The following is a 12502-nucleotide window of genomic DNA, read 5'->3' as shown; positions in this document are numbered from 1 at the left end:
GCCTCTGGCATAAATCAGATCCCAGCCCTCCCCAGCTCCTATGTCTAACCCACACCCTCACCATCACCCATGAGATTTGGTGGCTTCTGCCCCCTGCCCCCACCTCTCTGGCCCCATCTTCAACAGTTTTGCTGTTGAACACCGAGCTTGTTTCCACCCCAGGGCCTTTGCACCTGCTCTTATGCCACAAATGCTTATCCTCCGACTCTCCCGGGTCCTGTTCTTCCAGGTCTCAGTTCATATATCATTTCCTCAGGGAGCCCCCCCCCCCCCCCTCTGCCGACCATCTAAATCACCTCGGACTCCATTCATTAATAGATGGCCTGGATTGACTTCTCAGCACAATTCTTCCCACCGTCCACTACTTTCTCATTATTTTTCTTTGCACTCACCTATCTTCCTCACTCGACTGAGCTCAAATGGGATGCTTTTTTGCCTGTCTTGGTATTTCTGTGTCCTCAGTGCCCAATCAAGGCCTGACACAAAGTGGGCATTTACTGAATACATTCAGGGGCACCTACAGTCACTCAGGTCTGCCTCTGGGTGGCAGCACTCACAGGGGACACACCTCACTCACTGCTGGAAGTAGGCACTCTCTTCCCCAGGCCCCCGTAACATTTCCTATCAGAGATTCTCAGGATGGACAGGCAGTTGGGTGTGGGAGGGGCCTGGATTTGGCACATCTTGGGGATTCCAAGATCCTAAGTAGGAAGACTCATAACACTGGAGATGCAGTGTGCATGAAAATGTTCCTCACAATGTGTTTATTTCCCCATTTTTTGTTTTTAACTAGCTGCTTGGAGTAGATTTTCCACTTGGTGCAAGGCACACAATAACAGAGCGTCAGAAAGGCATGCCTGTGGCTTGGATAGTAGAGAGTGGGATTCTCTCAACTTCCTTTTTAGTGTTTTGCTGTTTTGATAGAAAAGAAACCACTGGTCTGCTTGCTGCAGCCTGCCTAGTCTACGGGGAGGGGAGGGATGGGCTCTGATGAGCCTACCGCCTCCCGAAGGCTGGTGCCTGGTGGTGCCCACTCAGGACTGGGGCCAGGCGTTAGCCTTGTCAGGCTGGCCACCAAGCTGCTTCCTCATAGAGCTTCCAGAGCCAAGTCACAGGTGATCCTGCCACTGGAGAGATTCTGAGGGTTCTGGGGACTCCAACACTGTGGCCGCGAATGGGAGAGTGGACTTCCCCAAAAAGCAGCTTGCCCATCAGTGACCCGGGTTAGTCTTGGGGAACTGGGGTGGTGAGGGATGGCTTCCCCAGGATACTCTGCCCTTCCGCAGGAGGTGTTACTGGAAGTGGAACCCAGGCGGTGCCAGTGATAGTCGAGGGTGGCCACGAGCAAGACGCTGCAGGGGATGGCTGCCATGCTGTTGTTTGTGGGCTGGTGGAAACCAAGTGCAGGCAGAGGCCTGGGACTCCCGGCCGCCTCTGCCATGCAGGGTGCAGTCCTCCCCACCCCCCCATTCCCCGCCCCCCCCCCGGCCCCCAGCTCAGCTCTTTTTATCTGAAAGAATAGAGGTACCGTTAACATAGAGTGATGTGCCACAAATAGAAGTGATGGGGTCCTTCGAGTTCAGGGGCGACATCACACACAATATGCCTGATTGCAGACGGATGGCTGCCTGTGTTTGGAAAGGGGACTCCAATGCAAGGAGGGCCAGCAGGACAGTGATAGAGAGAGGACCGTATCACCACAGAAGCAGGAATACTGAGAGATGAGATATGGAGGGAGAGGGACACCCAGAAGGGTCTCAGAAACAGAGGAACGAGAGACAGAGAAGCACAGAGACAGAGAGAAGGGTGTCTTTGAGGGGCACTGGCGTCATGAGCACCATCCAATTGCTTGGCATCCCAGAACGCCCCACCACCCGTTCCCTGAGCAGTTCCACTCACCCCAATACCAGGTCCCCTGTGAGAACTGAGCTCAGGAAGCGGAAGGTTCTTCCCAGGGTCACCAGCTCCATCCTGGACGACCATCGGGGCTCGGGTCAGACAACTTCATTTTTATTACCACGGTTTTAAATAAATGCACACCGTCAGACCAGCCCCTCCAGTCCCCAGGCAGATCACCCCAATAAGTTAATAATAAATACAAACATAAATACAGCGGTCTCCGCCGGACGGGGTAGATAGCAGTGGTGGGAAATCGGGTATCTCAGGACCCACAAGCCCCTTCGACAGGCAAGGACCTCTGAGGTCACTTCCACTGCGCACGAGCCGTAAGCGAAAGACTAGGACCGCTCATAGGCAGTGGCAGTCCTTGGCCACGAGGTCGTCGAAGGGCGTAAGCGACACCCGACCGTCGCTGTCTTGGTGCATGAGCACCACCGGCTCGTAGCGGGCGGGTACGCAGCACGGCGCCGGCGTCGCGTCGGGGTTCAGGCCGTGCAGGCGCGCCTGCATCTGCGCGTGCGTGTTGGCCGACCGGAACTGGCTTGGGCACGCGCCGATACACATGCGCACGTCCAGCTCGCGAGGCGCCACCACCCAGTTGGCCCATCCCAAGTCCTCGAGCGACGCGCGCAAGCTTTGCAGGCGGCAGCAGCGCCCCGCCCCCAGGGGGCAGTCGTCCTTGGAGCGCGCATGCGCGTTGCGGCGCCCTCTGGCCGCGCGTGGCCGCCAGTGCAGCTTAAGCTGGGGACTTGCAGAAGAAGGCAACGCCGCCGGCAAGCGGTCCCTCTGAGGCAACAGTCGCAGGTGGAGGGTGGGCGTCCCGGAACCTCCAAGGCTGAGCTGACGCCGCAGCGGCCGCGTCACGTCCCACGAGCTCAGCTCCGTCGGGGACAGCCTGAGCAGCGCGCGATGCAGGCGGAAGGATGCGGGGAGCCCCTTCGTCAGGTCAGCTCGGGCGATGCGCAGGTGCAGGTGGCCGCCCAGCCCAAGTCGCACTGAGGGAGAGAAGAGAGCCAGTCGGTCAGTGACGGGCCTGTGTGCACCAGGCGCAAGTGCCCATTTCCTTCCCCACACCAACCTGGATCCTACCTCAGGGCCTTTGCACTAGCTGCTTCCCCTTCCCGGCACACTAGTCCCCTGAATCTCAGCATGGCAGGCTACGTGTTCCTCCAGCCTGCCTAACATAGGCACTGCCCTATTTTCTTTCATTGTGTATCATTTCATCTCCCCTACTAGAATCTTAGTAGGAGTTTCAGTCTCCCCGGTCACCACCATGCCTGGTACACAGTGGGTGCTTGGTAAGAGACTTGAGCAGTGGCTTGTCAAGGGATTGCATCAGACTGGCAGATCCAGCCTATCCCTGGGCTGCGCTCCTCTCGTCCCCGCCCCTGCATCCCTTCTCCTAGATTGCGTGCTCTCCCCCACCCCTAAACCCAAGGACAGGGACCCCACCCCCCACCCCGCGCCCGATTTTGTTTCTGGAAATTCCAGGCTCTGTGAGTTTTCAAGAGACTCGCTGGGCCTCAGTTTCCCCATCTGCGATCTTTAACATCTCACTTTGCCCACACCCCGCCTAGTCTTGGCATAAACCCGGCCACCACCTCCCCCCCACCCCCACCCCCCGGAGCCCCTAGGGGGGGATGTTCTTGTACAGTTCACAGATAAGGAAACTGAGGCTCAGTGGCAGGTCTGGGTCCCTGTGTCTCAGAACCACTGGTTAGATGACGGTAGCTGCACAGGGGGCGCCGGTCTCCTAGATTTCACTCACGCTTTGGAGTGAGTATCCGGACTTGAGCTTCAGAGATGACTCGGTCAGGGTTTGAATCTTCCCAGCTTTGGTTCAACCGCAACCTGGTCTGCAGGTGTTCGTAGAGTTTCCGAAACTCCTCGAATCTGGAGACATCCGTACCGGAGCGAGCGTCTGAGGGTCCCGGAAAGGCCGGGAGGTGCTCCTGGGCCAAAGACAGGGCACCTCCCGAAGGCAGCCAGTAGAGCATCAGCAGCATCAACAGCATTGGTGGTGTGGGTCCAGGCCCACGCATGCCTGTGCTAGCTGAGCTCTGAACTGAGACACCGGACGCTGCTGGACTGGCCTTTATAATCCCCGGACTTTGTCCGCCCCCGCCTGCCTGGTCCCTTCCGCTCTGGGTGCAGAGTAAACACTCCAGGGACCATACATGGCTGAGTGTTGGGCTGCTTTTAAGGGGGAGGCCCTTCTGGGGAGTTCTCCTGGGGAAGTGGGGGACGCCCTCCCCCCCAGAAGCCTCTTTGAGCCTCAGTATCCTCTATGAAATGGGGACTTCCTTCCAGCTTGGTGGACTGGTGAAAAGAATGCTTTTGTCAGAAAAAGACTTATTTCTATGTGCTCAATTCCATAGCAAGCGCTTAAGAGGAGGCCTTCTCCCTCATGGGATTTTCTCTCTCCCTTCCTGGTTAGGGTCAAAGGCTCCAGATGTTGAAAACCAAAGGAAGCAGAGGAGAAAGGGCCAGGAGGTACAACCTTAGGCAAGTCATTCCCCTTCATCCCACTTCTGTTTCTTCATCTGGAAAACAAGAACTGAGACTTTCACTGGAGAGAAGTTCAAATGGGGCATAAACGACAGGGCCAGACCCATAGGAGGTTGTGTGATTGACTGAGTGTTTTTGCAGTCCCTGATCCTTAGGGGGAACTCCTGCTCGTTCTTCAAAACCCTACCCAAAAAGCTCCTCCTCCAGGAAGCCTTGCCTACCATGACCTTTCCAGGCTCAGCCGCATGTTCCCAACCCCCATCCTTTCCTTCAGCGCAGACCTGACCTCACAGCCCTGGGAGTATCTGTGCTTGGCTCTGTCTGCCCCAGACTGGAGGCCCTTTGAAGACTTAGACAGAGATGAAGATACTCTGGGGCCCAGTCCAGAGTGGAGGGGGCAGGGAATTGGAGGGCTGTTATCAGGCCCGCCACCAGATGGTAGAAGGGCAAGGGGTGCCCTAGGAAGACCCAGGTGTGCAGGCAAGAGGTGACAAGGACTTGCTGCGGGTCACACAGCAAATCCCCACACTGCAGGAACACGGTCGGGCCTCCCCGCCACCCCCAACATGCACCCACTGGCTGTGTGAGCCCAGCCAAGGCTCAGCAACCCCCACCCCCTCCACCTCCGCCGAGTCTCAGTCTCAGCCTCTCTGCAGTGGGATTACCGCCCAGCTATGGGTCTCAAGTATCCCTCTGTGATGCCCGGGGCATTCAGGTGCTTAGTAAGCAGACCGGCTCCTGCCACTGTCACTACCATGTTGACAGGGGCTGTTGGGAAGATGGGCCTCTTGCCCCACCAGCTTGGCCCACACAGTAAGAGCTCAAAAAGGGTCCCGGACTGACTAGACAAGGAGCTGGGGCCACTGTGCGGCCGCACTGCTATGCCCTCCGCAGAGGCCAGGCACCAAAGGTGAGCCAGAGTGCTGAGTAATCCCAACGTGGTAAGGGCAGGTCAGCAAGGGTCACCAGTGCCTAGGTCTGACCTCACCTGGGGTGGGTGGGGCAGAGGGGGCGCTTTCCTAGTAGGCATCCCTGCGAGATCAATCATGGTGAGATGCCAACTTTCACCAGAGTTCACGCTGCAGGCACCGTTCATACACTTTTCTCTTAAGGGAACCAAACCAGGAGGGGCAAGTAAGATTGTAGGGGGCAACTCCACACTGGAGACCAGCCTTTGGCTGACTGTTTTCCTGGCATTTCTAAGCCTGTGATAGGATTCTGAAGTTCCCTCTGTCTAGGACTGTTCCTTCCTCCCTCCCTTCCTTCCTTCCTTCCTTCCTTCCTTCCTTCCTTCCTTCCTTCCTTTCTCTCTTCCCCCCCCCCCAAATTTAAAAGCCTCATAAAGAGTTTTTCCTGATCCAGGTCCCAACAGACTGGACATTTGTCAGCTCCAGAGAAGCTGGCCTGGGTTGACATTCTGGCCCACTTCTCCCTGGCCATGACATGTGGGACAAGGCATCAACCGGCAGGGCCTCGGTTTCCCCATCTGTAAAAAGTGGTAATGGCATTCTGAGTCAGGGCTGTGGAGAGAACACACAGGGAGTGGGAATTTTTGCACACGCTGTGGGTCAGCACGATCGTGATTCAAATCCTAGTGCCACCCACTCTGCTGTGTGACCATAGGCAAGTACTCAAACTCTCTGTGCATAGAACAAAAGCAGTGTGGGTTGTGAGGAAGGAGAACATTAAGTACAGAAATCTTACCATTCTTAACTCAGCAAACTCATAAGAGCCAACACAAACTGGGCACCAGGTCACACTCCAAGGACAGAAATCCTTGTGAATCAGGGCCCCCTCTGCCCACTGATGCCCCCAGGCAGAGGACAACCCTGGTGGAGGCTAACCTCTCACAAAGACGTGAGAAATCACCTATTTAAGCTGTTTTATTTGCCTTCCGGGGTGTCAAGTTTGGGCAAAGTCCAGCAGACCCTGGGGTCCCAGGCACAGGGGCTTCAGACAAGGCATTCACAGGAACTCTGGGCGTCAGGGAGAAGACGGCCAGAGGATGTAGGGCCTAAACCCTCCTTTGGGGACAAAAGACACAGTCACTTTCAGCAGGAACGGTTTGTCCTAAAGAGAGATTTCGAGCGGGATAGAAACCTGAGATGTGAAGGGAGCCCCAGAAACATGCCAGGTACCCCCAGGGCAAGCAGAAAGCCACCTGTGCTCCCCCAAAGCCAGATGATGCCTCCTGTATTGTCCGGGGAAACTGCATGCCTTGGGAGCAGGGAGCCCAATTCCAAACTGACTTCCTCTGGGATTTCCTCAGGACAGAGTGTGTCGCCACAAAAGCCACTTGCCCCAGACCCCACCCCTTTTGAACCCTTGGATGACCCCAACCCAAGCAGTGGGGAGCCAGCCCCCTCTCCGAGCCTGGGGTTGCTTCTCTCTTTCTCATCGTGTCCCCTTTCTCTGTGCCCCATGTGTACTGGGGAGGCAGGCACTTCTGTGGGTCTCTGGGTAGCTGAAGGTAGGTTTGATGGGGAGAGGAAGGAAGAGAAATGAATTTTGGGGAAGGAAGAGCAGCTAAAGGCTGGACTGTTTTCCCTCATGATCTGTGAGTTCTCAACCCCCAGCTTGTGATAAATGAGCTTCAGTTTCCCTGTCCGTAAAAGGTGGTAATGGCAACCCCCATCATCTCTTCAGAGGGATGTAAGGAGGACTCATAGGCAGGGAGGGAGTCAGGGGACAAGGTCTGTTGGAATGTGCACTCAGGATCTGTTAGGAATTAAGTTTCAAGATGTGGACATTAGCTAGTGCCTGCCTCACCCTAAGTGCTGCCATTCTGACCTGTGGGCTTAGAGGCAAAGTGGCAGCATTGTGGTTAAGCTATAAGACATATAAGACACCCAAATGGTGTATGTCCAGTCTTTTTGTGGATCTGGTGTTCCAGGGGCCTGGATGCTACCTCTGGGGTGACAAGGAGCTGACTCCCAGGCCCACGTGGTGCCTCGGGGACCATAAGACTCATAGTGGCCTTGGCAGTGGGAGCAGGATTTCTCATGGGCAGAAGAGATGCTAGGCTGGAAGTTTCCTGTGGAGAGAGAAAGAGAAACTGGTAACTCGTGGGACTCCTATGTGCTAGGCGCAGGGTGCCCATTTCTTCCCACACACCAAGCCGGACCCCACCTCAGGGCCTTTGCACAAGCTGCTTCCTCTTCCTGGCACACTAGTCCCCTGAATCTCAGCATGGCAGGCTACATATCCCTCCAGCCTGCCTAATATAGGCACTGCCCCATTTTATTTCATTATGTATCATTTCATCTCCCTTTCTGTCTGCCCAGTCACCACCATGTCTGGCACACAGTACGTGCTTAGTAAGTACTTGCAGGAATTCATGTATATCTGATATTTAGAGGGACTAAGAGCCAAACAGTGGTTCTGCCTCCTCTGGAAGGCAAAAACATTTTATTGAAGGCCTGCTAAGTCCCTGGGGCAATAACAACCAGCTACTGTGTTTTCAACTCTCTGGATCTTGGTTTCCATGTCTGAGCAATGAAGGGTACCAGACCACACAGGGTGCCTAACTTCCAGATTCCTTGGACCCTTAGGATCCTCAGACACACAGCCCCCCAAGCTGGTCCAGGTCTTGGCGACAACTGTGGAGTGGGCCTGAGATTCTAGGGCCCTCAACCTAGTTACTAGGTTCAGAGAAGACCCAAGTTTACTTGGAAAATATACAGCACAGGCAAGACCAGGGAGGGTTCAGAGCACTGTCCGGATCCTGACACCTTCCCCCACCAAACTCCTTCCAGAGGATCATATAGCCCAGTTCTTGAGGGCACCTTCTGCTGGCAACTTTAGCAGTGTTTGGCCCTCGATTGCTTCAAATCTGGAACCAACCTAAGCAGGTTCTGGCTACCTTCCCCTCACCCCTGCACATATCTCCCCCCTGACCCCCACCAACGGTAAGAACGATGCCCTCCTGGCACCTGCCTCTGGGTTCTGCAGGCCCTGTGCACTTTCAGGAGAGTTGCTGACCCCTCTGGGCCTCAGTTTCTCCATCTGTGATCAGGGCGGGGTTATAATAATCCCATGCTGACCGAGCCCCACCCTGTGTGGCTGGGCAGATGAGGCTGCTGGCTCCTTCTTCAGTCATGAGGGGAGATGGGCTATTCCTGCCCAGTTCACAGATGGGGAGTAACTGAGGTTCAGCAGTGGGTCTCTAGGACACGGAACCACTGGTTAGATGTGGGGACTGCCCCAAAGGGTCTCTGAGATTTCACTCACACTTTAGGATCTGGTTGGCGTTTGAGTCTTTCAAGTTCTTGTTCAACGGCAGCGTGGTCAGGGTGTCTTTGAAAGGTTTCTGCAACTTCTGGAGTCTGGGGACATCCAGACATCGCATCTCAGAGGGCCCGGTCAAAGGCTCCAGATGTTGAAAACCAAAGGAAGCAGAGGAGAAAGGGCCAGAAGGAGCCAGAAGGTACAGCCTTAGGCAAGTCATTCCCCTTCATCCCACTTCTGTTTCTTCATCTGGAAAACAAGAACTGAGACTTTCACTGGAGAGAAGTTCAAATGGGGCATAAACGACAGGGCCAGACCCATAGGAGGTTGTGTGATTGACTGAGTGTTTTTGCAGTCCCTGATCCTTGGGGGGAACTCCTGCTCGTTCTTCAAAACCCTACCCAAAAAGCTCCTCCTCCAGGAAGCCTTGCCTACCATGACCTTTCCAGGCTCAGCCACATGCTCCCAACCCCCATCCTTTCCTTCAGCGCAGACCTGACCTCACAGCCCTGGGAGTATCTGTGCTTGGCTCTGTCTGCCCCAGACTGGAGGCCCTTTGAAGACTTAGACAGAGATGAAGCTACTCTGGGGCCCAGGCCCTTGGCTGGGCCCAGAGTGGAGGGGGCAGGGAATTGGAGTGCTGGGGTTTAGGGCTGGTGTCAGGTCCAACCACCAGATGGTAGAGGGCAAGGGGTGCCCCAGGAGGACCCAGGCCTTCCCCTCAGACCTTTCTCCACTGCTGAGGACCCCTGGCCCCAGGCACTGGCCCCTGTGCCTGTTCCTTGGCCACAGAGAAGATGGGCAGCTGTGTGAGGCCGACCGTGGGGATGTGTGAAGTGTGACAGTGTGTGCAGCAAAGGTACAAGGGCTTGCTGGGGATCACAAAGCAAGTCCCTGCTGGGGGAGCAGGGCCAGGCTTCCCCCAACGCCCAGCATGCACCCACTGGGGAGACTGGGTTTCCCCTGAGTCTGTCTCAGCTTCTGTGCCTTGGGATTACTGCCCGGCTTTGGGAGGGTCCCAAAGTGTCCTGGGTGATGTCCCCAGCCAGCAGGAGGTGCTTAAACTTGCTCCTGCCACCGTCATTTCCAGCCTGATTGCAGCTGGGCAGGAGGTTGGACCCAGCCTCTTTCCATTCAGACCCATTTGCTTTCTAAGATTAAGGAAACCAGGGTCGGGGTGCCTGGGTGGCTCAGTTGGTTAAGTGTCTGACTCTTGATTTCAGCTCAGGTCATGGTCTCACAGTTCGTGAGTTCAAGCCCCACATCAGGCTTGGTGCTGATGGCAGGGAGCCTGCTTGGGATTCTCTCTCTTCCTCTCTGTCTCTCTCTGTCCCTCCCCTCCCCTTCAAAATAGATAAGTAAACTTAAAAAAAAAAAAAAGAGGGGCTCAGTCGGTTGAGCGTCTGACTTCAGCTCAGGTCATGATCTCGTGTTCCGTGAGTTCAAGCCCCGCATCGGGCTCTGTGCTGACAGCTCAGAGCCTGGAGCCTGCTTCGGATTCTGTGTCTCCCTCTCTCTCTGCCCCTCCCCCGCTCATGCTCTGTCTCTCTCTCTCTCTCTGTCAAAAATAAATAAACATTAAAAAAGAAAAGAAGGGGCGCCTGGGTGGCGCAGTCGGTTAAGCGTCCGACTTCAGCCAGGTCACAATCTCGCGGTCCGTGAGTTCGAGCCCCGCGTCGGGCTCTGGGCTGATGGCTCAGAGCCTGGAGCCTGTTTCAGATTCTGTGTCTCCCTCTCTCTCTGCCCCTCCCGCGTTCATGCTCTGTCTCTCTCTGTCCCCAAAATAAATAAAACGTTGAAAAAAAAAATTTAAAAAAAAAATAAAATAAAAAAAAAAAAAAGAAAAGAAAAGAAAAGAAAAAGAAATCCAGGGCCCCGGGGGCAAGTAAGGTAGATAGAGTAATAGGGAGCCATCCTACCATGGGATTTTTGCACATGTCCCCACCGGCCAGGTAAGACTTCCCTGTGTCTTGTTAGAATGCCTGGGTCCCCAGGGGCACAGAGGTTGGAGGCCTGGGAAGATTTCTTTGAAGACATCTCCACTCACCACCTAGCTCTCCTGGGAGGCCGTATGAGGCTCCACGGAAAATTAACAGCTCAACATTTCCAAGCGAACAATTGAATGACGTAGCATTTGTGCCACCATCACCTCAGTCGGTTCCAGAACATTTCCATCACCACAAAAAGAGACCTCGTCCCCATGAGCAGTCGGTCGCTCCCCGTGCCCCTCCCCCAGCCCCTGGCAACCACCAATCAGCTTTCTGTCTCCATGGATCTGCCTGTTCCGGACGGTTCATATTAAGTATATACTGCACCCAATGTCCAATGTGATGGGGCGGGGCGGGTAGGGTTCCACACGCGGACAATTCTCCAACACAGGTGGATGTCCTACAGGTCGACTTAATTCTGACACTACCTCCCTGTGGGATATCCCACAGATTAAGGGTTCAGTCCTCCACTTCAGATGCCCCTAGCAAGGTTGTTAATCGTGGTCCTTCTAGACTGGCTATAAATCACAGGCTCCCAAGACCCCCTCCTTGGGTTCAGCTCCTTCGCTAGAGCAGCTCACAGAACTCAGGAAACCCATTTACTCACTAGATTACTGATTTACTAGGGAGGATATAAAAGAATACAAATCAACAGCCAAATGGAGAGATGCATTAGGTGGGAAGGGGTGCCGTCTCCCTAAATCTCTATGTTGATCAACCCGGAAGCCCTCCAGGGAACCCTGCCCTTTGGGTTGTTATGGAGACTTCATGACGTAGGCATGGTTGATCAAATCATCGGCAGTTGGGGGCTGACTCAACAACTTCCAGCCCCTCTCCCCTCTCCTGAGGTCAGTGTGGATTGGACTGAAAGTTGAACTCTCTAATCACACGGTCAGGTGCCTTCTAAAAGGCACGCGTATAGCTCTTGAGGCACCTGGCTGGCTCAGTCAGTAGAGCATGTGACTCTGAATCTCAGGGTCATGAGTTCAAGCCCTACATTGGGCATGGAGCGTTTAAAAAAAAAAAAAAAGACACGTTTATAGCCCTCATCACAGGAATTCCAAGGGTCAAAGACCAAACACATATTTCTTATTATAAGTGACAATGTCACATATATATGTGAAATCATACAACAGATGGATGGTCTTTAGTGTTTGGCTTCTTTCCTCAGCATGCTGTTTTCCAGGCTTATCCATTGGGCAGTGTGTGTCCTTCATTCCTCTTATAGCTGAGTGATATTCTATTGTATGGATGGACCACGTTTTGTTCATCTACTCACCCATTCATGGTCATTGGGATTGTTTTCACCTTTCGGCAGCTTTGAATAGGGCTGCTGTGAACAGCCCTACAAGGATATACAATGATTCAAGGACCTGTTTTCTTTCCTTCTTTCTTTTCTTTTCTTTTCTTTCTTTCTTTTTTCTTTCTTTCTTTTCTTTCTTTCTTTTTTCTTTCTTTCTTTCTTTCTTTCTTTCTTTCTTTCTTTCTTTCTTTCGTTCTTTCTTTTTTTTAGTTTAATTATTTATTTTGGGAGAGAGCACACAAGCCGGGGAGGGGCAGAAAGAGAAGGAGAGAGAGAGGATCCTAAACAGGCTCCTCACTGACCGTGCAGAACCCAACGTGGGGCTCGAACCCACAAACCGTGAGATCATGACCTGAGCTGAAACCAAGAGTTGGATGCTTAACCGACTGAGCCACCCAGGCACCCCTTGAGGACCTGTTTTCAGTTCTCGTGGGGCTATGCCCAGAAGCGGAACTGCTGGGTCACATCGTTATTCTGTGTGTTAACTTTTTGAGGAGTGCCCGGAATATTTTCCACAGCCTCGGCCGTTTTCTTTTTAAACTTTTATTGAGATACGACTAACATGAAGCAGAAAAGA

The 12502-nt window shown here is 54.0% G+C and overlaps 1 protein-coding gene across 1 annotated transcript; it reads right to left on the bottom strand.

Annotated features, from left to right (window-relative positions):
• Positions 1-1905: 1905 nt before the first annotated feature.
• On the bottom strand, positions 1906-3941 carry GDF15 (growth differentiation factor 15). Its single transcript, XM_047095887.1, has 2 exons — positions 3668-3941; positions 1906-2894 (listed from the first exon to the last, which is right to left on the bottom strand). The coding sequence occupies exons 1-2, from the start codon at positions 3939-3941 to the stop codon at positions 2248-2250; spliced, it is 921 nt and encodes a 306-aa protein (XP_046951843.1). The 3' UTR covers positions 1906-2247.
• Positions 3942-12502: the final 8561 nt, after the last annotated feature.

The sequence above is a fragment of the Lynx rufus genome, unplaced genomic scaffold (genome assembly GCF_022079265.1).
Source record: "Lynx rufus isolate CCGP_SWC_20201006 ecotype Redwood Valley unplaced genomic scaffold, mLynRuf1.p SCAF_4, whole genome shotgun sequence".
NCBI classification, from domain to species: Eukaryota; Metazoa; Chordata; class Mammalia; order Carnivora; family Felidae; genus Lynx; species Lynx rufus.
Note: the sequence above shows the minus strand (reverse complement) of the source record. Positions and strands in the feature narration are given on the sequence as shown.